The sequence below is a fragment of the Silurus aristotelis genome, assembly GCF_946808225.1.
Source record: "Silurus aristotelis genome assembly, chromosome: 11".
NCBI classification, from domain to species: domain Eukaryota; kingdom Metazoa; phylum Chordata; class Actinopteri; order Siluriformes; family Siluridae; genus Silurus; species Silurus aristotelis.
Genome location: NC_139584.1, coordinates 3,435,758 through 3,462,883, shown reverse-complemented (window position 1 = coordinate 3,462,883; position 27,126 = coordinate 3,435,758). Strand labels below are relative to the sequence as shown.

General features: G+C 38.6%; 1 protein-coding gene across 12 annotated transcripts in view; it reads right to left on the bottom strand.

Moving 5' to 3' along the window:
• nfic (nuclear factor I/C) overlaps window positions 1-27,126 on the bottom strand; it is a 149,795-nt gene that overhangs the window by 117,815 nt on the left and 4,854 nt on the right. For 4 of the 12 annotated variants that reach the window (XM_083554979.1, XM_083554983.1, XM_083554984.1 and 1 more), the window contains exon 1: window positions 26,384-26,872. The exons of 5 other annotated variants lie outside the window; for them this stretch is intronic. In XM_083554979.1, the coding sequence (XP_083411105.1) occupies window positions 26,384-26,413 (30 nt within the window). In that variant the 5' untranslated portion in view covers window positions 26,414-26,872. Of the gene's footprint in view, window positions 1-26,383; window positions 26,873-27,126 lie in introns of those variants that run through there. 3 more of the 12 variants (XM_083554987.1, XM_083554982.1, XM_083554980.1) reach the window with 1 other exon arrangement.

The window sequence follows — 27,126 nt, the reverse complement described above, 5'->3', positions numbered from 1 at the left end:
AGTGAACCAGGAAGCAGGAAGTCAGCATTTGGGAACCACTTCCTACTCAAAGCGCTTTAATGATATGAGAAGACGTTTTGTCTTCACCTCTGTCAGGTGCAGACTGCATTGCCCTGACACCATGAGTGTCACCTCAACCTGTTCATCAGCCTCCACCCCCCCCATCACACATACACACCAGTGCAGCAGTTTGTGGTTTGGGAAACGGATCCCAGTACAGCTGGGTTCTCCCTGCTGTTCTCCCTGAACAATGGCGCAGCTCTCGTCCAGTCGCACTGCGCCACCTCAGACCTGCACACTGAGGCTCTTGTCTCCAATCAATACCACTCCCAGTGAGCCTGAGCTTCGCATGCCTTTCTATATTCCGCCGGACTATTACACGGTGTCGGGTTACAGCTTTCTAATGTGCTGCGCTCTGTTTTTAACGCCCCTAACATGACACTTGAGCGTCTGAGTCGACTCACAGCTACTCACTGCTTTCTAACCTGATGTGCAGCTCTTCTGCTGTCTAATCCAAATCAATGTGAGCTTTTCAAATGAGGAGGAAAGTGCAGTTTATTTTTACATTTATGGAATTTGGCAGACGTCCTTCTCCAGAGCAAATTTACACTTATCTCATTCATACAACAGCAATATGGTTAAGGGCCTTACTCAGGGGCCCAGAATTGGCAGCTTGGTGCGGCTAAGATTTAAACTCATCACCTTCAGCTCCAAAGGCCAGTGCATTTACCACTAACTTACCACCTTCTACCATCTTCAAATGATGAATTATTTATATATATTATGGTACAATAATATATCATTAAAGTATAACATACATACTTAATATTATATAATATATACTAATACGCAATAATATTATATAATATAATATAGTATTATAATATTGTCATATTATATTATAATAAATATCATTTAATTATCAATTATTATGATGATCGTTATTAATAGTAACGATCATTATTATAACAATAAAATCCTACAAATGACTATTACAATACAATTTATTCATTTAATAAAAACAATTAAATAAATAAGTAAAATCATATAGAATCCGTCCATAATATTCTTTAATAATACTTTATTACTGTATTTATGTACAGTAAACATTTCCTAAATGACATACATATATTCAAATATTCGAAATATTTGAATATTATTCATATTATTCGACAAATATTAGATTTTTTTTTTTTTTACCCTACTACTTATTAGAATAAAATGCTATGCTACTTTGAAACGTAAAGAGTGTTACATGGGAAGCGTAACCCCACGGTTCTGCTGTGTGTGTGTGGGTTCTCTCACTGTACACACTTCCCTTCACACTCTATTCTTGAGAAAGTGGCAATTTTTGTACTTTTACTCAAGTAAAAATGCAAAAAGTTGAGTTTTACATGCCCCTAAATCCTATTTAAGCACATGATTGGTACTTTTTACATCAGTACTAGATTGTTGACGTTCCCTGTGAGAACTCGGCGGGTGTGCGATGATGCTACGGGCCAGAATTGGCCAAACTTCTTTCCTATTAAGGGCTGGATAAAGAACCGTGGGTTGAAAGTAAATGTTCCGTGGAAGTAAATGTTCTCGCCGGCATACTTTGAGAAAGCTGAAGACCGAATTGTTTCGTAATGATGACAAATACTGTATTGTTTAAAAAAAAAACAAAAAAAACAAACAACTTCCTCTTTGTGTTATGTGTAACTCCTACGATCTCTCTGCAATTCGCTGCTGGTTGAATAAATAAATAAATCAAATGCATTCATGTTCTTCCAATTTAATTTCAATTGACATTTTTTAGAGCCTAAAAACAAAACAAAAACCTATTATGGTTCACGTTCAATCCAAAAAAAAAATCTGCATCAATGCCATTTTTCTCATATATTTCATGCCCCACGGGCCCCTGTCTGAACATCCTTGGTATAGACAGACATTGTTAGAGCCCTTACAATGGCGTTCAATATTCGATCTCCAACATAAATAATCAGGATTCACGTCAGCACTTGAAATAGGAAATCCAGAGTTAAAGCATTGCAGGCATTTGGTGCGAACGCTGGAGTCGAGGGCCTGTAATGCAATGCAGCTACACAACATCGAGTCAATGCCAATGTTCGTATGGCCGCCGCATCGCTCTCCTTGAGCTAGAGATAAATGTTACCGCGGGGAGACCAGGAGGCATTGTGGGAAATCTACGGCAAACAAATGATCACCGGATTGAAGACCAAAAGACCGAAATCTCAATGAAGGAAGTTCATTCTTAAAAAATTCAACTCAAGTTAAATAATGGCCCATTGTCGAAGATCACAGGCTAAAGATTAGGGTGGATTTTTCAGATAAAACCGATATACCAGAGAAACGATCACAGCTAAGTGATACTCAGGAACATGATACAGGATCAGTCAGGCCATGATAAGCAGGAAATAAGTTTCAACTACAAAAGCGTAAATTGAGAATATGAATCAGACCATGATTAACACTATATGGTGCATCCGTAATAAAATCAGTACTGGTATCGGGTATCAGTTCCATACCACATTCACTAGTCATTTTTGTAAACCAATGAATTTAATTCACGCTCAAATGAAGTTTACTTAATTTGGACAAAAGTATTGGGACACCTGACTTTTCCAGTCATAGATGTCTGTTATCACAAAGCTGTATTGTATAGAAAGTCTGAATGGTGTAACATAAGATTTTCCCTTCACTTGAACTAGAAGATCCACAGCAATTAGCAAGCGATTGCAACTAGCTATAAACTCAAATGAACTCACCAACCTCTCTGTTTACACTTTCGCTCTCTTGAAGTTTATTGAACCATAAAAAAAAACCCATAGCTTGTCAGATTACCGAGGAACGGCATTTTGTAAACTCATCTCTCCCAAACACCGGAGGCATGAACGTAAAAATGCGACCATATCAACAGCAATTCTAATCTGTTTACGTGACGTGTCTGCCCTAACAGTACACGATGCGGACACTAATAACCACAGGAGGTGAAGCGGAGAGCATTCAATTGGTGTAAGATCTCACACCTTGTACCATGGTCACTTTCCAGCATTGGGGAGTTCAAGCTCAAGTTCACTGAAGATTCAACCTGATGTGTATCCGTAAATAACGATACCAGAAATTCCCACTCTATCCAGCCTGAGTTCCGCTCTCAATGCTTATACTAATCCCTGCTGCGTCCTAGTATCAAAGCTTTTCCATGAAGGCTTACATGCTTTCAACGACACCCACAGTGCAGATATGCTAAAGCCGGGATACTGCGACTGGGAAACTCGCTGGCAATAATACAGTATAATATTCCTTCTGTTTGTTCTCGTAATACCATTGATCCCTTTTCATTTGTACTAATATATACTAATACGACTGTACGTGAACTCTGTATAGTCGCTTATTTGGTCATTGGATGTTTTTTTTTTATATAATTTCTCTGCAAAATGCACCTCTATACCCAATGCACTGAGCTGCCCCTTTATCTCAATCATGTGTATTAGGGATGTGCACCTTCATAACTAAAGGCCGATGCGATTCGAAACTCGATGCATAGCCAACGATACGATACGTTAAAGATACATATGAAGCAGCTACTGATGCATTGCGATTCTTTGGATCAGACAGACAGCGAATCATCAATTTACTAAAGCGCAATCTGACTTCTAACGCATGGCCCTTTCACCAACAGGCTGGTAAAGAAAAATCATAAAATAAAACAGATGTTCTTTTCCTGTTCTGTCTAAAGGAAGGTGCAGCTCTACCTCTGCCATGTAAATCTCTATTCTATGTGGCTCGTAGTGTCGTGATACGTCATATTCACGTAGCAGCAGTGGTGCTGAGTGAACCCGCTTGAGAGACAGTTTTGCAAAAAGAAATCATCTAATAATTATATGTAAATAAATCCTTTTTTACTGATGCAAATATGTTTAAAACGATGCTTTTTTTAATTGATGCATAACATTGTTAACTTTTGCAAATCGCTAAATCTTAGTGTGTATATAGATGCTTCTGGTTAATTGCTAACTGCATTTGATTGACCCTGTACTCTGCACAATAAATTTCAGTCTAATCTAATCTAATCCAATCTAATCTAATTAAATGTGTCACATAAAGATGTATTCATTAACACTTGCCCCTTGCTTCCATAATAAGTAAATGTGGACTGAAGAGGGTTTTTTTTATATTTCTTTTTTTAGTATTTTTAATTGTTGGATCCACAGACCTTCACATCTGATATGAAAAGGTCCCGGAGTATTCCTCTAACAGTTTGTGTATATATTTTATGGCACAAGCTGTTATTATTTAAATGCTTCTGTCAACACGGTGTCACACAACCCGAGCTGTAAATTGCACCGCTCCCTGATTGAGACTTTTAACAGAAATTCAAATGCTAGATGGAGGTTTGTAAAGTGCTTTTGAAAAAAAAGTACACTCCTTTACACACTGCGCTCTTTGTTTTTCTTGCAAAAAAAAAAAAGTCACGTGCGACGTTCGGCGCATAAACACGAACGGGAAACTCAGCCTGAGGTTCTGCGTCTGTAGCCAAGCGTTAAGTGCCAAACAACAGGGTAAGAGAGAAGGTAATCCTGCGGCGTTCACGAACACATCAATAATGAACGCTCTGAAGCCAAGTGTGTCCCTTTACATTGTCTCAAGAGCTATTTAAAACCTGAAAACAAGAGACTCAGAATATATATATATATATATATATATATATATATATATATATATATATATATATATATATATATATATATATATATATATATATATACATACATATATGCAATATATATATATATTCAGAGTCTCTTGTTTTCAGGTTTTAAATAATAATTATATATATATACATACATATATGCAATATATATATATATTCAGAGTCTCTTGTTTTCAGGTTTTAAATAATAATTATTAGGGGTGTATCGATACACAAAATTCCTTGTTCGGTACGCATCTCGGTTTTTAAGTCACCGTACAGTTCAATTTCGGTGCACTTGAAAAAACCGCAAAAAACAAAATTGCTTGTAGTTTTTTTTAATTAACGCAGTATATTACTATTAGCATTAGAGAACATCAACAATTTACATTTTTTAAACAATTTTAAAAAATGCTTGGTTAAATAATACATCAATTAATATTTATTATAAAAATTTTTTATAATAAATCAAATTAATGCAATACACTTTTTATTATATTGATTCAATTGAGTAATCGGTTAAATTGGCACAAATAAATTCAATAAAGTAAAATTAAATAAATGGTCAAATCAAATAGTTTACATTTCTTAGACCCTATTTGGGAAATACCGATTTGTATGTAAGTGTGTGTGTGAGTTTTACATTTAATATTTACAAATGTCTTCATTCCTTCCATCCTTTATTTATTCACTCCCTCAATATGCGGAATTTTATATAATTTTAAGAGAAATTCTAGAAGCTGGCCATAAAATGCTAAAGAATCCATATCACTAGCTTTAGCTGCTAACCAGGAAGTAGCTAGCAGCTAACGCTGGCGATATGGGTCCTTTAGAATATTTTCATGCAAGTGCAAAACAGTTTTTCCGCTACGGCGTGAGTAGCCACAGTGACACTGCGCTAACTATTGCTTCTTTTTATAGCTTCTGCGTTGTTGTGTATGTTTCAAAGATTCATAATAATAATTAAAAGAATTCACTCCGAGTGCGAGGTGGAGACTAAACTAATTTGTGGTCCGGCACTTAATACGTTCCTGAGGGAACTACGATTTTAATTCAGATGTTCCGCACGTTATAAGGATTGCGAACCGAAAGCTCTGTACTGAAAAATTTACTGTTACACCACTAAAATATATATATATATATATATATATATATATATATATATATATATATATATATATATATATAAATCTATATCTAAAAAAGCCAGGTACTGAGGTAGGTGAGGAGGTCTGGAATGCATTCAGTGTTTCAATTCATCCCAAAGGTTTTCAACAGGGTTGAGGTCAGAGCTCTATATCAGGAGAGCTTCCAGTCCAACCCATGTTAAGCATATCTTCATGGACCTGGCTTTGTGCACAGGAACACATATGCTTTGGATGGGTTGGAGTAAAAGATCTTGAGCAACCTATGTATGCTATGCTATAGAGCTCTAAACCCCATTGAACACCTTTGAGATTAATTTTCACTCTGACTGCACCCCAGGTCTCCTCACTTCACCCAGTACCTGACTTAACTTTCATCCTTGTGGCTGAATGAATCTCTCAAAAATCTCCACAAGCACACTCCAAAATCTAGTGGAACACCTTCCCTGAAGAGTGGAGGTTTTTGTAAGAGAAAAAGGGAATTAAATGAGAAGTGTATTTGTATTAATTATATATACATATACAGTGAGGAAAATAAGTATTTAAACACGGTGCTATTTTGCAAGTTCTCCCACTTAGAAATCATGGAGGGGTCTGAAATTGTCATCGTAGGTGCATGTCCACTGTAAGAGACATAATCAAAAAAAAATAATAATCCAGAAATCACAATATATGCTTTTTAAACTATTTATTTGTATGATACAGCTGCAAATAAGTATTTGAACATCTGTCTATCAGCTAGAATTCTGACCCTCAAAGACCTGTTAGTCTGCCTTTAAAATGTCCACCTCCACTACATTTATTATCCTAAATTGGATGCACCGGTTTGAGGTCGTTAGCTGCATAAAGACACCTGTCCACCCCATACAATCAGTAAGAATCCAACTACTAACATGGCCAAGACCAAAGAGCTGTCCAAAGACACTAGAGACAAAATTTTACACCTCCACAAGGCTGGAAAGGGCTACGGGGAAATTGCCAAGCAGCTTGGTGAAAAAAGGTCCACTGTTGGAGCAATCATTAGAAAATGGAAGAAGCTAAACATGACTGTCAATCTCCCTCGGACTGGGGCTCCATGCAAGATCTCACCTCGTGGGGTCTCAATGATCCTAAGGAAGGTGAGAAATCAGCCCAGAACTACACGGGAGGAGCTGGTCAATGACCTGAAAAGAGCTGGGACCACCGTTTCCAAGGTTACTGTTGGTAATACACTAAGACATCATGGTTTGAAATCATGCATGGCACGGAAGGTTCTCCTGCTTAAACCAGCACATGTCCAGGCACGTCTTAAGTTTGCCAATGACCATTTGGATGATCCAGAGGAGTCATGGGAGAAAGTCATGTGGTCAGATGAGACCAAAATAGAACTTTTGGGTCATAATTCCACTAAACGTGTTTGGAGGAAGAAGAATGATGAGTACCTTCCCAAGAACACCATCCCTACTGTGAAGCATGGAGGTGGTAGCATCATGCTTTGGGGGTGTTTTTCTGCACATGGGACAGGGCGACTGCACTGTATTAAGGAGAGGATGACCGGGGCCATGTATTGTGAGATTTTGGGTAACAACCTCCTTTACCTCAGTTAGAGCATTGAAGATGGGTCGAGGCTGGGTCTTCCAACATGACAATGACCCGAAGCACACAGCCAGGATAACCAAGGAGTGGCTCTGTAAGAAGCATATCAAGGTTCTGGCGTGGCCTAGCCAGTCTCCAGACCTAAACCCCATAGAGAATCTTTGGAGGGAGCTTAAACTCCGTGTTTCTCAGTGACAGGCCAGAAACCTGACTGATCTAGAGAAGATCTGTGTGGAGGAGTGGGCCAAAATCCCTCCTGCAGTGTGTGCAAACCTGGTGAAAAACTACAGGAAACGTTTGACCTCTGTAATTGCAAACAAAGGCTACTGTACCAAATATTAACATTGACTTTCTCAGGTGTTCAAATACTTATTTGCAGCTGTATCATACAAATAAATAGTTAAAAAATCATACATTGTGATTTCTGGATTTTTTTTTAGATTTTGTATTATGTATTATACTCTCACAGTGGACATGCACCTACGATGACAATTTCAGACCCCTTCATGATTTCTAAGTGGGAGAACTTGCAAAATAGCAGGGTGTTCAAATACTTATTTTCCTCACTGTATATTTAAAGCCAGCTAAACTCAGAGCCATAGCTTTATGCTGAGCCTATATGGAAGTCATTTTTTGTCATTCAAAGATTTTCCACTATAGTTGAAATATCTCCAGAAGGACGTCTGGGTTTCTGCCCTCAGCGACGCTGTGCATAAACGTAAATCATGAGCAGAGATATTGTTTCATTTTCTGCTGAAGAAACTCCCAGTAACACAAAGCAGGTGATCGGACCCGAACTCACAATGAGCAGGGGTAATTAAATGGGGGTGGAAAATGTGTATGTGCACAATGTGTGTGTGTGTGTGTGTGTGTGTGTGTGTGTGTGTGTGTGTGTGTGTGTGTGTGTGTGTTTGTGTGTGTGTGTGTGTGTGTGTGTGTGTGTGTGTGTGTGAGAGGTCAGACCCGGGTGGGCCTATGGGATGCTTGAAGGGGCAACCTGCTCCTTTGACTTCATCTTCCCTTTTTACTTAATTACATCAGGTTGCTAAGTGAATTTGACTCGAGCTCCAGGCCCAAGGACAGCACAGCTGTAACTCTGTAAAAATGAACTAGGTCTCTCTCTCTTTCCCTTTCTCTCTCTCTCTCTCTCTCTCTCTCTCTCTCTCTCTCTCTCTCGCTCTCGCTCTCGCTCTCTCTTTCTCTCTCTCATTACACCAATGGACACAGATCAGAAGAGACCAAATTAAATTAAATCTACTTTCAAACAGAATGAATAATTGATCAGTTGAAAAGCAGAAGGACACAGAGATGTTTAATTATTTAAAGATCAGTACTGGATTTTGGGACTTGGTGACTCCTGTTTGCCCCACTTAAGCACTTAAAAAAAAAGAGAAGGCCTCGTTAGGAGGTCACGATTGCGATGCATCCATTGTGTTACATCACTGATCCCCCCAAAACATAATCCAATGGTTTGTCTCTCAATGCTGGGTACTTAGTTTCTAGAAGCAGATGCATGAGTTTGTAAGTTTAAATCCCAGACACACCAAGCTGCCACTCTTGGGCCCCTAAGAATAGCCCTCAACCCTATAGCTGCTCAGTTAAATGAGATAAATGTAAGTCGCTCTGAATAAGGACATCTGCCAAATGCCATAGATGTAAATGTGCTTGTCATGACCCTGTGGTTGTGGTCCTCTGTTCTATTTCATTTTTATTCTTTACTTTTTTGTCACTTTTTTCTTTATTCTTCAAGCCAGACACCAGCATCCAGCACATTTCAACTGCCAAGTGTGATGAGTAAATCTGTGTCATCCTGAATAATTCATACCAGCTAAACGGTTGCGTTGACAATTCTGTAGCTCTCCAGACCGGAGCACCAGCACGCAGCGAAGCATCATGTCGAACGATTCCTCTGATCAATCCTACTCCATGATGACCTGCAACGTTTTTTCTCTACTATTATCTTTCTCTTCAACTAAAGTCTTACAGAGAGCGAGGCCAGGTTATGCTCTCCAAGACTCCTCCCCATGAATAGCTGTGGTCACAGGGGGATTTGAACTTGTCAACTTCTGATGAAGGGGTAAACACTTAAAGAGACTTGGCGTTCAAGCGTTCCGACGCAAACCTGACATATCTCTCATCTCTCCTCAGCTACAGGCAATTACACGACGTGCTAGCACGCTAATCTTCATAATCTGTTCTCTGCCACAACAAGGCATCCGCTAAGAGTTTGCCAACAAAGCTGCTTTAGTCTCAAGTCTTGGGGAAGCTCCTGAGAGACTGAGGGAGGGAGGGAGAGAGAGAGCGAGAGAGAGAGAGAGAGAGAGAGAGAGAGAGAGAGAGAGAGAGAGAGAGAGAGAGAGAGAGAGAGAGAAAGAAAGAAAGAAAGAAAGAAAGAAAGAAAGAAAGAAAGAAAGAAAGAAAGAAAGAAAGAAAGGATGGCAATGGCCTTTGTAGGCGTGGTCCTCTCAGACTTGGTGTTGGTGGTCTCTCAAGCAACTGTACTGCTGTCTGATCAAAACAGGCAACTATCCTATTTCCTTTCATCCGAATGGCCTCTGTTAGCCCGAGGCTCCCTCTGTGTCCTCCTCTGACTCTTTACCGCCTCCTCTGAGACTTTGAATCTTGATTTTTTTTTCCGTATCCCGCTTTGCTTGCGGATTTTCATCCATTGATGAGCACAGCCGTTTCCAATTGATCGACATTCCTCCACTGGCACACATTAATGCCGCTAATCTCAAAAGCAAACGCATACACGCCTCCAAGCCTAGATCTGGGAACTCGTTGTACCTAAGAGCCCCTTCAAGATGAAACTATAGTGGATAACACATCTCAGTACTAACAAAGGTTCTGGGACAGCTGAAGGTTTCTCAAGATTGTCTCGTACACTCTCAGAGGCGCTAACTTTTAAAAGTAAAAAAAAAAAAAAAACGATTCGCCACAAAACCACATCAGTGAACAAGACCAGAACAAGTCTCGGGTTGTGTCGTCATAGTGTGAATTTATTTGAACAGTAGCAAACACTTTGCTAATCCTGGCTAGTTAACTGCTAGTACACTAGCTTACAGTACAGTACAGTATAGAAATCCTAGGCACATTATACCATATTGAAACAAAATCAAATTAAATTAAAAGGAAAGAAAATTTAACTTAGCTATTGTTGCTATGTTTGCTAGCCTGGCTAGTTAACTGCTAGTACACTAGCTCATGTTTGTTACAGCTATACACAAATAATATCTCATTCTCTAAAAAAAAGAAAAATTTTGCATTCCACTAGCAAAAAAAAATTAGCATGTGCTATGTTAGCATAACATTTCTCCCTGAGATATATTATCTGGCAGGCTAACTATTCCTAATGGTTATAAACCATTGGTGGCTAAAGTTTTCCTTAATGTCTGTGGTCTTTTTTATTACAAAAATAGGTTAGTGCTGAGGTAAAAAAAAATCTGTTTTATATTCCATCAGAATTAGCATGAAAAAGGAGTTTTCATGAGAAGAGAAGAGAAGAGAAGAGAAGAGAAGAGAAGAGAAGAGAAAAGAAGAGAAGTAACAAATAAATAAAAAAATAACATGAGAGGAAAAGAGAGAAGATGAGATGAGATGAGATAAGAGGAGACAAGATAAAAATAGAGGAAAGGATAGAAAAGAAGGAAAAAGGAGAAGAGAAGAGAAGAGAAGAGAAGAGAATAGAAGAGAAGAGAAGAGAAGAGTTTCCCTGTAGCAGTCAGATAAGGTCACAGCTCAGCATTGACGTCCTCCTCCATTTGCAACACTGCACTGCTGAGCTACGACGCTAATTCTTACAGATCTCTGTCTGGGCCTGTAATGTGCTTGCTCTCTTTCTCTCTCTTTCTCTCTCTCTCTCTCTCTCTCTCTCTCTCTCTCTCTCTCTCTCTCTATATATATATATATATATCTCAAATACACCCCTCTCCTTTGCCCTGCATGCTCTCCATGCCTTTCAGCTGCTGACGTCTGTTGATTTGTGCCAACATGTGCGCTTGTCTTCTGCAGGATCGAAGGAAAACATACCTCCACACAGAAACACACACACACACACACACACACACACACACACACACACACACACACTCTCTGAGATGAGAACAACGGGATGCACTCAAAGCCTGGCCATAAAGCCAAAGCCGATATGAATAGACACACTGTGTTCCGTCCCAAGGCTTTCCCGCATTCTATAGGAAGACACGGCAGCAACGTATGTGCACGTTCGACACAGTGGGGTCAACCGGAGGAAAACAGAGGGATGAGAAGAAGAAGAAGAGCCACTGGTCTGCTTGCCAGATCAGTACCCTGTCAATTAGACACTCACTCCAGCATATAGAATAAACATATATAAACAGAATTTATTACAAGATAAAATATATATATATATATATATATATATATATATATATATATATATATATATATATATATATATATTTTTTTTTTTTTTTTTTTTTTTTTTATTTAATTAGAAAACAGCGACATGAGCAAGTCATGAATTCAGCTAAAGTAGTGCTGAAAGATAGATAGCTACAAGATTGGTAAGGCTCCATCATATAATCGGCGATATTTTACACTACTGTTACACACTTGTCAGTAAAGCGTGCACCTCTCAGCTCTCACGCTGTTCACGTGTGTTTAAGTGAACCGACTAGAGATTTATGCTCTTATAGAAGTCAAAACCCAAGCTCCTGTCCTTCAGCACGCAGCAGATCAATCACACCACATTCTCCAGCAACTCCACCGTAACATATTTCTTTGTTTTGGAGGCGGATTTGAACTCGCGTCTGGGCTCAGCGCCACAGTGTGGGTTACATAATTCAGAAAGAGAAAAGAGTGAGAAAGAAAGACAGAGGGGAAAAAATAGCTACGTATTTGTTTTATATGAAAATTGATAGCGCTATTCAGGAAGTCGTCAGTTTTAATAATAATAGTAAAATTTTATTGACGAAGTATACGAAATAAAGAACTATTATTTTTTTGAAATAATGTCAAATGCTTAAAGGACTCAATGTAGAATAAAAATCTGAATGTGCTTCAGGATGATATGAAATAATACGGATGTAAATTTCACTACTGTAGCACAGAGATTCTAGTTCTAGATTCTAGATCCTATCGCATGCGTTCATGCTAACGACTTAGCTGAAAGACGTTTTTCAAACCGGAGACTATCTACTAGGCTAGAAACCTTCTCTCAATAAAAAAGCTTATTTTTCATGTATTTATGCTTTTTGGTCTTATTAGCAAATGGACAAGATGTTAATTTATAGTTCTATCAAATATGGAAGTGTGAATCAACACTTCTGTTCAAAACAACCTTTTAAAACTGCCTGAAAGAATTGTATTCGATAATCACTGCATTAGCGCCCATCATATTAATGTTTAGACTTATTTCACTAATACACAAGTGAGAATAGACAAATTTCAGTTCTCTAGTCCAAACTCTAGCATGTTTTTTTTTTAGCAAATTTAATAAATCATGTGAGTAATGCCTGGTATATATTTTACGAATCCTTGAAATGAAAGTTGGTCAACCTGAAACAATTATGGCCATTTCTATAGTCGTGGCTCCGGTGGTAATATGTTGTACTGTTAGAGAGGTTTAGGCCTTGCGACCAAAGACCAAAACCGACTGACCAACACAAATACAACATAACCTGCATAGCCTACAATTCTTTGAGTGTCATTGTCATGTAGGTTGTTTTAACCTAAAACCATGTCTCAAAAACTATAAAAAGATCTGAAATTATCCCAAAAATTTTTTCTAAAAAACAGATATCCACTGTCTGCATTTGAACCTTGTTTATGGAGTATAATAGAGTTTTTGCTATAAAATTACGACAAACATTACCTTGCCTGTCTGATACATTATCTACCGAGCAAGGGGCAGCGTGAATAGTGCCCCAGTGGGCCTCTAATAGTTTTAGTAACAACCCATTGGTAGCTAATTAGAGCAGTGTCTTTGAGTCACAAAATATAAGTGGAATTCAAAATCTGTAGATAGGTTTATGAATGAAATTCAACTTTTTATTAAGGAGCTCTGCCGTACCTGACCCCGTGCAACTGCAGGAATGTTTAGCACTACCTTTCTGTCTGCTTTATTAGAGACACAGCGATGACAGCTAGCCTGAGCGTGACGCAGCTTTGCCTCAACACTCTGAGGCTGATTTCGGGCACCAGCTGCCTTTTGGCGAGCCTCTGCACATCCACATGCTCAGCCACGGCCGTGTGGGAACGTCTCCAAACGGCTCCTCACACACCGGTGTTGACATGCTCTAAGCGCATAAAAAAAAAAGCAAGTATGGAACACGCGTTTGTTCGCCGCTAATTTCGGTGAATGTCCTTTTTTGAGTCACGGATTAGCCTAGATAAGCGTTTTCAATGTTTACACAGGTTTCCAGCAAAGATACATGACAGGACTGGTATCGGACTCCCAAGGAAAGAGGAAGCAGCGAGGACGCTTGATAACTCGGCCCCGAGTCCTGAGGCAACGCATAAACAGCCGTAGTCTTCTGAATGCAGGTAAACACACACACACTTGGCTGGGCATTCAGGTATGCAACAGGTTTCGTGCAGTTTCAAGCAGCAGAGCAACAAAATTAAACACATAGCCAGAGGCCATTACTCAGTTCCACGGCAGACAAACAATGAACAATAGCACATGAACCCCAGAGGGACGCCATTAAGAGCGGGAAATCTTTACATTTCTGTTTTTTTTCTTCAATCTCTGAAAATCCTTCAGCAACCAAGGTATATATGAACATACAATACAACATACTTATTTTATAAATACACAATGCAGACAAAAGTATTGGGACACCTGATTTTTCCAGCCATAATCTTTCTCAAACTGTTACCACAAACTTTGAGGCACACAATTATATATATGATGTCTTTGGATGTGCTGCATAAAAACCTTCCGTTTACTTGCACTAGGAGACCCAAATTTGCTCCAGCATGACAATGCAGCTACGCACAAAGCCAGCTCCATGAAGATCTCCCTCTACAGAGCTCAAAACCCTATTGAGCACCTTTGGGTTTCATGTTGGCCAACGTGAAACAATGATAGCGCTTTCTGTAATAGTTGTTATTGGCATGTAGGTTGCCATGTTTCAGCCTACAACTGTCTCAAAAACTGCTAAAAGACCTAAAAAATATTGATCTGAAAACCAGAAATCCACAGTCTGCAAATAAACCTTGTTCATGGAAATGTGTTTATTTGCTATAAAGTTCTTGTAAGGTGTAAAAAAGCATTCGTTCATTCTTTCTTTCTTTTCAAAAGAACTGCACCCCAGGCTTCCTCACCTCACATACATCAGTACCTGAACACCCTTGTGGCTGAATGAATCTATACTCCATTAAATCTAGTGGAACATCTTCCCAGAAAAGTGGAGGTTATTATTAGAGCAAATGGGAACTAAATGTGGAATGAGGATGTGGAAAACAGCACACAGATTTCTCAAGTGTCCACAGATTTTTCTCCATATGAGCACAAATATCAGTGTGAAGAACACTGCTAGATTATTATATTTTAATGATGTACGACAGATGATTTTAAATCTATCACATGATGCAGCTGGGATTTCATTTTATCTTGCTAGCATCGAGCGCCGTCATTTTGTAGGTAAAGAAAAACATATCAAGGGTTGGATCTCCTAGTTCAAGTGAAGAAAGAATGTCATACGAGCCCATCCAAAGACATTTCATACAATTGTGTGCCTCCAAGTTTGTGGTAACAGATTGGGGGAGAACCACATATGGTTTGAAAAGACAGGTGTCCCAAAACTTTTGTCCATATAATTTATACACCTATATTTGAGCGAGTGTTGGATCCAGTGAGAGACTGATGATGTATTTCCTCCTGCACTCCACTACAGACTTTGGAAGTTTCCCCGCAGCAGCTCCCTGGGGCGCTCACCTTTAACTCGGACGGAAAAAAAAGGCCAGTCGCTTATCTTGCAGTATTGGAGAGGCTCCATTACAGTACACACAGTGGGCCATCTGCAGCCCAGACACACACACACACACACACACACACACAGAGGGGAGGAGGAGGAGGAAGAGAAGGGGGAGAGCTCATGCAGTCACATAATTTACTACACTCTTCTCACTGCAGATCCACACTCCATATTCTTCACTACACACATACCAAACGCACATAACACACCTACCGAACACCTAACACACTTAATACACATATTTGAAACACCTAACACACCTACCAAACACCTAACACACAAAAACACCTAAAATACCTAACACACATAACACACCTACCTAAAATACAGAACACACTTAATACACATATTTAAAACACCTAACACACCTACCAAACACCTAACACACATAACACACCTACCTAAAATACAGAACACACTTAATACACATATTTAAAACACCTAGCACACCTACCAAACACCTAACACACATAACACACCTACCTAAAAAGATGAACATGCTTAACACACATACCACACCTACCTAAAACACCTAACACACATAACACAACTACCGAACGCCTAACACACATACACCTATCTAAAACACCAAACACACCTGGCTAACATCTAACACCTAACACACATCCAGCACACACGGGCACACAATGGGTTTGGACATTAAACCATGACATCATCGATATGATGAAGTTTTCTGTTTATTTAACGCTGTATGTGTGGAAGGAGTGTCGATGCTGGGTGCTGTAACTTTCAGTTTCCTGATGCAGGATCAAGAATTTTTGCGGTTTTCTGGTTTCTCAGTAACATAACAAGCTGCAGGGCATGTTTGTCTTATTAACTGAAAAAAAAAAAAGGAAATAAAAAAGAAAACCCAAGTTGGTGAGGAAACAAAGGAAGTGGACTTCTTTAGTAAAATAAAAAAAATTAAATGACAAAAATAAAATAAATACATTTATTAAAATAAGCCAGAAAACATACACATTTTTCTTATTGCTCTTTTAAAACATTTACCTAAAAAAAAAATTATAATTATATATATATATATATATATATATATATATATATATATATATTTTTTTTTTTTTTTTTTTAATTATTATTATTTTTTTTTATAAATTATTATCTTCAAATCATTTATAAGAAATAAACAATCAAACACAAATAAACAAATGAAAAATCTTAATAAAAAAAAAAAATAAAAAAAAGAACTGGCAAGGAAAAATTAGTGGGATATATTTTGAATTGCACTTCTTTCAATTAAAAAAACAAACAAATAAAATCTTATTGTTAAATAAAAAAAGACTAAAAAAATAAGAAATAAAAAACAATATCTGGCAGGAGGAGTAAGCTTGATGCATTTTTTAATCGCTCTTTTGATCTGTGTAATTAAAAAAAGAAATAATTATATAAAATATATAATTAAAAAAGAATAAAAAATACTATATCTGGCAGGAAAAAAATTCTGTGATAATTTAATAGTTTTATTTACGAAAAAGAAAATTTGCTACACTTTACTTTTCATTTACAAAAAAAGACAATAATAATAATTAAATAATAAACAAACAAACGGAAATATGTATATGTATTTATTTATTTATTTATTTATTTTTAATAACATTTATTTTATATATATAAAATAAATGTTTTTTTTAGTTAAACAATATCTTTCAGGAAAAAAAAAAACAAGTTTGATATATTCTTAATCGCACTTTTGAATCATTACCTCAGAATCGTTCATATTCTCTTATCAGATTGTTGACACTGCTGTTATCACACACATCAGATCTTCTGCTTCACCTTCTTCCCTTCACATCCTCTTTTTTTTGTTGTTGTTGTTGTTGCTTATGCTGATTCGGCTTCATGTAAAACACAAACTGCTGCAAACATCCGCATTTGTTCTCTTTCTTCAGAAAATAAACTGAATAAGATGAAAACTGAGGCATTCTGCTTCACCATTAAACCCTGTAAGATCGTCACGGCGATGGTGAACTGCTGTCCCAGAAAAGTCCCTTCGATCTACAGTCATAGCGAGATGGAAGGAAGTTTCCGTGATTCGCTGGAGAACGTATTTACCGAGATGTTTGCTTTTAGTGTCGCTTGACGGAACTTTAATTACAGTTGTTCAGTATTAGCACGGAGCGAACCTAGCATTAATGCTAATCTGCTATTCCGCGTGCAGCTCTGACGGGGAAACGGGACGGAAACGAGAAAGGAGAGAGGCCGAGACATTGTGTGGAGCCTGTGTGGAGAATTCAAAATGAGTAAATCTAATTATATCATGATGTCATACAAAATCTACACCACGTGGGCCAAAAGTATTGGGACACCGTTGACTTTCCAAGCCATGTGTGGTTAATCCTCAAACTGTTACCATAAAATCAGAGACGCACGATTATATAAGACGTCTTTGGATGCAGGGGAATGACATTTTCCCTTCAGTTGAACAAGACCCAAAACATTTCCAGCATGACACAATGTGCACAAAGCCAGCTCCATGAAGAGATGCTTTACAGTAGAAGTTCTCCTGCTACAGAGCTCAAAACCTAGTCACCACCTTTGGGAGGGATTTTTCATGCTCTTTGCAACCCTTCACTCACCTCATCTTTATATATGATCAAGTCTAGTGGAACATCTCAGAAGAGTGGAGGGTATTATAAGAGCAAACATGGACTGAATGTGGAATCGGATGTTTGAAAAGCCCACATTTTTACTTTTTGTAAATGGTTTTAAAGATAATTTTTTATCTGTAGGTAAATTTACATATTATTGGTACTGCATACAAGAAACCAGGAACCTGCAGTACCATTTACACAAAGTTTCCAAAGCAAAAACGGTACAGAGTGCCGAGGGTTGGATTGAAGCGCGCTGTTATTTGTGAAACTCTCTGGCCCCGGCCCAGACGCTTTCAGTCCAACTCCTGCAGCCAAGAATACACGCGGCCAAAGCGGCGTCCTCATTTGCGTCTATTACAAAACTCGGAAATCGGCCGCACTAATGAGGTGTTGCGAATTCAACAGGCAGCATAATGAGCGATTGGATGAAGACAGGAAAATGGAAAAAACATTTAAAAAAATAAGAAAATAACACAAAATAAAAGAAATAAAAAATAAAGAGAGTCCGGACGCAATTACGATTGCGAGGCGGTTTGCAGCATCTGGCGCCAAACAATTTGCGAAAGTTTTGGAACGCTTTTGCAGCGTCTCTCTCTCACACCCGTGAGCCGATCCAAGCATGTCTGGGCCAAGTTGCTATGGGAATATAAGCAAACAGCATGAAGAAGTAAGAGAGGGAGGGAAAGCGAGCGAGGGGAAGAGCGTCCAGCGCTGGCGAGAGAAGCTCAGTGAACGAGAGGAGATCTTTTTTTAAATAAACAGCGTGCCGGGCAATGCCGCGCCAGCACTGCGCTGCACTTGATCGCCTTCCAGGTCGACCTTAGAATCAGCCTTAGAGAAGAACAGAACAAAACAAAAATAACACCAACACAAACACATACAAACAACTGTTTTTCTTTCTCACACTGACCCACAACTGAGGTCCCTCACGCAAACACACGCAAAACAACACACCTCAGAGCCCCGGTTCGATCGGTTTACGTGTACATTTAATCACGTTTTTTTTTCCGCCGACAAATCAAAAACAAAATGGTTGCGCGGCCGCTCGTTCCAGGCGAACAGGAGCCACGCCTAACGTCTGTTCAAAGATCAATTGATTAAACAAGTGGAATCAGGTTTGCTCCTGGAGGCTGGAATGAAAACCACGCAATTTTATACTGAAACCCTGTTCGAACGGGATTAGTTTTGCACACACAAGGGTGGAGGTGATCGAATCCTCACCGGAGAATCTCCGGGATTTTAGTCACGTCAAATTTCTGGCGTCGTCTCGGACGCTTCTTGTACATCCCCGGCCTCCACGTGTGCAATAAACGGGAATGATTAGGAAAGTCTTATCCATCTATTCACATCCTGTGTAAAAACTTTTTTATTTTGCATCACAAGAGACTATTTTTCAAACCATGGAGGAAAATCTGGTTATTTGTCTTCTATTATGTTTCATAAAACAGTCTTTTGACTACTACTAACGATCCTATATCATGTACAAGGTACAAGACGGAATTTTCATACCCATATCAAGACCACTTTATTTAAATAAAGTTTTCTTCCGAATAAAATTAAAATCGCTTGAGACAAAACCGGACCCTCTTTTACCCAAACACTACAAATCTCTGTGTCTTTAAGGAGTCTACAAACTGGAAAAACAATCTCGCTCCTCGTTCGGAACCCGCCGGTCTAGACGCCGTGCTGGTGCAATGCGAAAACCCCGCGTCCGTAAAGTAAATATTTAGCGGCGGCTCACCATGCTCCCAGCCGAGGAACCCGGGTGTGATATGAAACGCAGCCAAGCGTCAAGCGCAGACATCTGCAGCGCAGGACCACATGGAGTCCGTGCTTCATGCCAACAGCCGGAGCTTTTATACCTCGTGGTACCCCTGGGCGTCCCGTGGGTTTCTCGCCATCGGGGACGATCGCGCAGCCAACGGGGTTAACATCAAAGTCTAGTGCTCTAGTTAAGACTGGAGGAAAATAAAGCCAAGTTCTCTGTTTACAGAAATAAATATCTGCCAGAAAAGTTTGCAGGAACGACACTTAGCACTCGGTCGATCAAAATAGCTTCATTAATGTGTTGATGGAGCGCAATGGGGCTTTAGAGCTGCCATGGCTGCACCACTGAGGGGCAAAAGTGGGCCACTCACACACACACACACACACACACACACACACACACACACACACACACACTCACACCGTAGCCCATGAGTGTAAGCTGTGGCATAGAGGTTTCACACAGCGTGATCAACGGGCATTTCAGCACAATTAAAGCAGGGCCTCATCTCACACACACACACACACACACACACACACACACACGCATGTATACACACACTGAAACTTCACTGAAGTCAGCAACTGCAACATTTGTACACATTCAAACAAAATGTACACATTTAAACTTTCGAACGATCAAACGATCCGATGGCGAGGCTTTTACTGAGGACATTTTCCGCTTCCCAGCAGCACCTTTTCTTTTCCCGCCATCTTAGAAAAGGACATAAATCTAATCAGTGTGTAAAAAATAAATACCTAGAAATCATAAAATACGTAAAAGCGTATATGGAGATATCTGACTTTTCCAGTTACCACAAACTTGGAGGCAAAATTTGTATAAAAATTTTTTTTTTAGTTTTCCCTTCACTTGACCTGGACCCAAACCTGTATCCTCCAGCATGACGATGCCCCCGTGCACAAAACCAGCTCCGTGAAGATCTGCTTTCCATGGGTTGGAGTGGAAGATCTCCAGCTATAAACCTTCAAACCTACTCAACACCTTTGGGGTGGATTTTTTCATGCTCACTGCATCCCGGGCCTCTTCGCCTCACCTACATCTGGACTTGTCTGAATGAATACAAATCTCCACAAAAATCTAGTGGAACATCTTCCCAGAAGAATGGAGGATATAATAATAGTTAAACGGACACCAGATGTGGAATGAAGTGTTCAAAAAGGTATGCCAAACCTTTGCCTTTATAGTGTTAGAACAGCTGTATGTATTAAGACGTATCGGAGCGAGCGCGTAACTGTAAAGCCGGAGCTTTTGTCACCTTCTGACCAAGCGGATCCATGAATCAGAATGGAGCGTAGAACAAAACATAACCTCGTCACATGGCAAATCGATGGCTGTATTTTAGGCGGACGAGTAGGTGATCGTTCGATCCGTCCAAAAACTACTACTCCAAATTTAAAAAACGATGCAATATGTTTAAAAGCAACATTAAAACATGGCCGCGTGATGATTCCAGAACATTATCGACATGCTGTCAAATCTGTCAGATGCTAAAATAGCTCTGACTTTGGCGGCCAGGACGGCGTCTCTCCCCTGATCACTCCTCTCCTCTCCTCTACTCTCCTCTGCTCTACTCTCGTCTCCCTGCAAGAAATAATTGAAGCACTAACAAAGCGAATCAATGAGAAAATGTGGGCAGGACATAACCAGAGCGGGTCGAGTGAAACGCAGCTACGGTTTTGAATCTCATGCAATACGACAACAATATCATATCACGATACCAGATATTTCTACAATACGCAATCACAATATGTTTCAAGCTACTTAGCTACTTTAAAAATACGAGGATCCCAGGATGGAGCGTCTTTATTGTTGAAATGATAAGAGAATGAAATTTATAAGAGAATCTGTTGATTTCAATTAAAAATACAGTTAAAAAAAAAATTATAATAAAAAAATTATTATAATTTTTACACGCGCAACATTAAAAATCTGAGTTCCCTCAGAAACGTGACGGACCCCAAATTTGATTAGTCTCTGCCTCGCACTCTGAGTGCATTTATTCTTATTGTTGTTATTATTATTAAACTTATGTAACAACCCCCCCCCCCCCCACACACACACACACACACACACACACACACACACACACACTACCGAAACTGAACCAAACCTTTTTCTGACCATTTTTATTAAAAATATAAATAAATAAATATAAAAGAGGTGAAATTAAAACCTTCGACGCAACACACCTTTATACACGCCGTCTTTTCTTCACTTAACAATAATAAACTTCACCGAAAAATTAGTTTTTTCAATCATTAAACATTTGTTTTACTGATGCGCCACGATGATGCTGCACATCCGGCAGTTAAAACCGTCCGTGTGGAAACAGCAAAAGTTCCATTTGTGTCCTGATCATTAACGTAAATTGAAAGACCATCATTACTTTGAAACATTTACAAGAATGTTTTGTTTTCATGCTCTATGTTGAGTTCGGGTTTCACTAATAATAAACATACATTTGCATAAAGCATTATTATATGTCCATGCGTGTGTTAATTAGAGTATTAAAAGCTTGAAAAGTATTTATTTAAGGTACATTTGGAACAGATAAAACTGTGCGATTAATTGTGATTAATCACAAAAAAATATATATATTTATTATATAAATATAAATATTAATTGATTGACCCAAACATATATATATATATATATATATATATATATATATATATATATATATATATATATATATATATATATATATATATATACATATATTCATTATATTTATATTATTCATTAGAAATGCACAGGAAATAATCTGTGCAAGAGATCAAGGCTTCTAAGTGTTAAATCTGTTACGTCACACACCCACTTTTAGGACTCACAGCTGAATGATTAAATGTTAACAGTTCCTGACAAAAGCGTGCTACATGTGGATTTAGGAATCTTTGGAAAAAAGACACTTTGTACTTTACAATCCATTATTCAGAGTTGATATGCTGAAAAAGATAATAACTACTGAAATACTTAATTTTAAAATGCTAAATTGAAATATTTTGCATTATCCAGATTTGTTGTTCTATTAATAAGGTAAAACTGGGAAAAGTAGGAAAAGTGGGATGACCTAATCATGTAGTTCCGAATTCCTCCAGCACACACACTCATTCAGAAACAAAAATCAGCATGAGCATGTTGAAAATGTAGTGAATTTCAAGAGTCGTAGTTCCTTGACATCGATGCACAATAACACTAATACTATCAGAAATATAGTCATTACTTTTACTATAATTATAAATATTATTATTATTAATAACAATATTGCTGTGGTCCATTCTCAGTGCTTCATCTAACAGTTGGCACAAATCTGCAGTCTGGCCTGTAAACGCCAGGCATGAGGCGAAATACATCATGGATTCAATGCCAATCCATTGAAGTGCTATACACTACACACACACACACACACACACACACACACACACACACACACACGCACACACACACACACACACACACACACACGTGCTAATAAACCAATTCACTGTTCGAGGGGCAGTTTATCACAACCGATCCATTATGGTAGCCAGAAGAAACTGGAGGACCTGGAAAAACTACTTGAAAAGGTAGTTAGACCAATTATCATTAATATTTTTATTATTATTATTATTATTATTATTATTATAAGGGACTTAAGATACTACTCGGATGCAAAAGGTACTTGGACCCCCTAGCTTGCAGCTATTATTATTAATATAATAATAATAATAACGATAATAGTAATTATTATCGTTATTATTATTATCATTATTATTATTATATAGTATTATTATTATTATTATTATTATTAAGAACTGGAGACAAAACTTGGCATGCAAAAGGTGCTTGGATCCCACAACTTACTTACATGGCTATAATTATTATTATAATTACTATTATTATTATTGTTATTTTTTTATCATCATCATCATCATCATTATAAAGAACTGGAACTTCAAATGCGAAAAAGTGTTTGGACCCAAAATCCTAAAACAAAAAAGAAACTTGAAATTGTTATCATTTTATACTTGTACAACACTTTTGTTTTGTCCTCTATCCATTCAGTCTTAATTTTTTATATTTTTTAAATTATGAAATGATTCAGAAAATATTTTAGCTATGAATGGGAAACATTACAGTCTCGGGAAATGTGCTACTGAACTTTTGGTAAATAAAAAAAACATCAATAAAGAAAAAAGAAAAAAAAATTTTTTTTATTTATTTTATTTTCTTTTTTTAATTAACCAAAAGTTCAGTTTAATATTTTCAGACTTTTATAAAGCACATCTGAAATTCTAAAAACAAATTCATTGGAAAAAAAAATTATTGGCCTCTATCAGTGCACTTAAACGGCTTCGTACAGGCGCGCGCGTGTGTGTGTGTGTGTGTGTGTGTGTGTGTGTGTGTGTGTGTGTGTGTGTGTGTGTGTGTGTGTGTATGTGCGTGAGAGAGTCTCTGCTCAGGATCACGGCTGCTGTCTTGCAGGTTGGCAGCAGGACTGTGCTGGAGTCGTTCACACACACACACACACACACACACACACACACACACACACACACACACACACACACACGGTGCTCCTCTCTCTCTTTCTCTCTACCCGCTGAGCTTCTGTAACAGGGTCACATCAGGATTCTCCTCCACACAGAGTAAACACACACGAAGCCAAGCAACAGCTTCCAGATTCACACAGCACATCTACTACACAATGCAACACACGCCAACACACACACACACACACACACACTAACGTGATAAAGAAATAATGTCAACTCCAGGAACTTTTCGTTTCTCACTTCTATTCATATATTCGAACTTCTTTTCTCAACAACTGTGTCGGAAAGCTGTTTTATGTTACAGTTACAATAAAGGCACCAACAAAGATACTTTCCCTTCTTGCTCAAGTGCTTTCACATATCTTTTACCTGCATGTAACATCACTTTCTAAATAATCAGCGGTACGTCCAAGGACTTTAGAAACCACATGGACACAATAAAGTTCTGGAACCATTGTAGCTTTCACAGTATGACATCAGCACCATTAAGAGCACCGGCAGTTTCAGCATATAACTGCAAAGTGCATGCAAAACGTCTCCAAAGACGTTCTAACGTGAAGAGTCAGGAAGAGTAAATCTGAGCTGTTTACCATTCTGAACTGAGGCATAGAGAACGAATAGATTCCACACCAGCCAGCAGGTTTTAATAATGATACCAGCATGAAAGGTCAAGTTATAAACCTGTTACTACACTCTGAGTAACTACTAACTGTTTCCAACTTCTGCCAGCAATTGAAAAAAAAAAAGCAACATCTCAAAAGAGCAGTGTTTATCCTCAATATCCGATTACATCTCAAACGTAGCACCGGGATGATCGGACCTGGGTCGGGAACGTTTCAGGAATCCAGCACTTTGTTTCAATTTATTCCTAACAATAACACAACAATGAAAATCATCATTCATCGAACTGCACTTTCCAGGAAATGACAAAATAAATTTCAAAATCAGGTCATTTCTGAGGTCAACTTTCAGGACATACAGAGGAGGGAGAAAAAAAGGCCAGCTGGGCAAATTCAAACTTCCTTTCCATGGACTCGACTCTCACCGTTAACGTCCGCGTGGACACGGTGCACTTTGAACGTCTCAAACCGAACCAAACGACAACATCCAGCAAACATCTTAACACTTTCTTCAGTGCAGCTCGCTCGAATGAGCACTCCACAAGCATGAGAAGCTTCCGAGCACACTTCGAGACGACTTTGTGTTTTTCATTTTCACATTTCGCAGCGGAAAAAGAACTTTTAATTTTCTAGAAAGTTGCTGCGACAGTTTTCCAGATGCCCAGAATCATTCAAAATGATGAAAAAATTAAATAAAATAGGAGAAACGTCAGAAAAAATTCAAGATTATCAACAAAGTACATGAGCATTTTTTACTCCGGTATTACTGAGAACCACGTGTGGCGAAATAATCTCATGATGATAAGTGTACAGGTTAATATTTATACAAACCGTACAGTTATTATCATGAGATTATATCATTAAATACTTCTTTTTTTTTTTTTTTACATATAATTTACTTTTTTTTCTGTTCATCCTAAAAAGTCAAATTCATTAAAATTTGCAGATCAAATATACAAAAGTTTTGCAAACTGACAGCAAATATTGTGTGTATATTCACATACACATGCACACTTTCAGATAGATAGATAGATAGATAGATAGATAGATAGATAGATAGATAGATAGATAGATAGATAGATAGATAGATAGATAGATAGATAGATAGATTTGTATTTTCCAACAATAGCAAAAAATAGTAATAAAATGACAGCACCCTAAATTTGCATGTCACAACTTTTTTGCATTTAATTTTTTTTAATCCATGGTCAGTTTGGAGACTTTACTAATAAGCACTAATCAAAAATTCATAAATTACAAATAAATTAAAAATCAATCAATAAAAAAAGACTAAAATCTAACTCGAGACTCAGTGTTGCTTTACTGCGTTATAACCCGCTATAAACTTTTTCTTTCTTTCTTTTCTTCTGCCTGCCTTTTTCCTACAACTTCCATTCAAACCTTCCCACACTTCGCCCACAAACCGCACACAGATCTTCAGGAGGAGTTTTACCTGAGTCAGACACAGAGGAGAATACATCATGGTGAACACAAAACACGGAGAAACGCGAGTGGAGAAAAGCGCGAGCAGCAGTCAGACGCGCGGTTTTTCACAGTTCATCATCCTCCTCCTCGTCATCATCATCATCATCATCATCATCATCTCGTTCTTCATCAGCAGCGCCAGTGCCGGCGGCGCCTCCACCATCGCCACCGCGCTCCTCCCGCGCTCCCGGTGCAAGCAGCCCAAGTTTGGAAAGCTCGCAGAGGGATAGAGAGAGGAGGAGGAGGTGGGGGGTGGGTATGGAGGGAGGGGGGTGTGAGGGAAAGTGAGAGAGAGAGAGAGGGAGTGAGGGATAGAAAGAGTGAGGGAGGGAGAGAAAGAGAGAGGAAGCGCGCACCAGATTTGACCGCCGACTAAAGAAGATCCGAAAACGTGGAGGCTCGGGCGAGCTCGTGCGCTTTAGGAAGCGAGGGAGGAGGAAGACACGCGAGAGAGAGAGAGAGAGAGAGAGAGAGAGAGAGAGAGAGAGAGAGAGAGAGAGAGAGAGAGAAAGAGAGCCAACGAAGAAGAAATGAAAAAAAGAGGGAGGAATGAAATGACGTTATGAAAATGGCCCATCCCATTAAAAAAAACGCGCAGAACTTAAAGAAGCAGGAACTCTCCCTCTCTCTCTCTCTCTCTCTCTCTCTCTCTCTCTCTCTCTCTTTCACTCTGTCTCTCACTTCTGTCTCTCTCTCTCTCTCTTTCTCTCC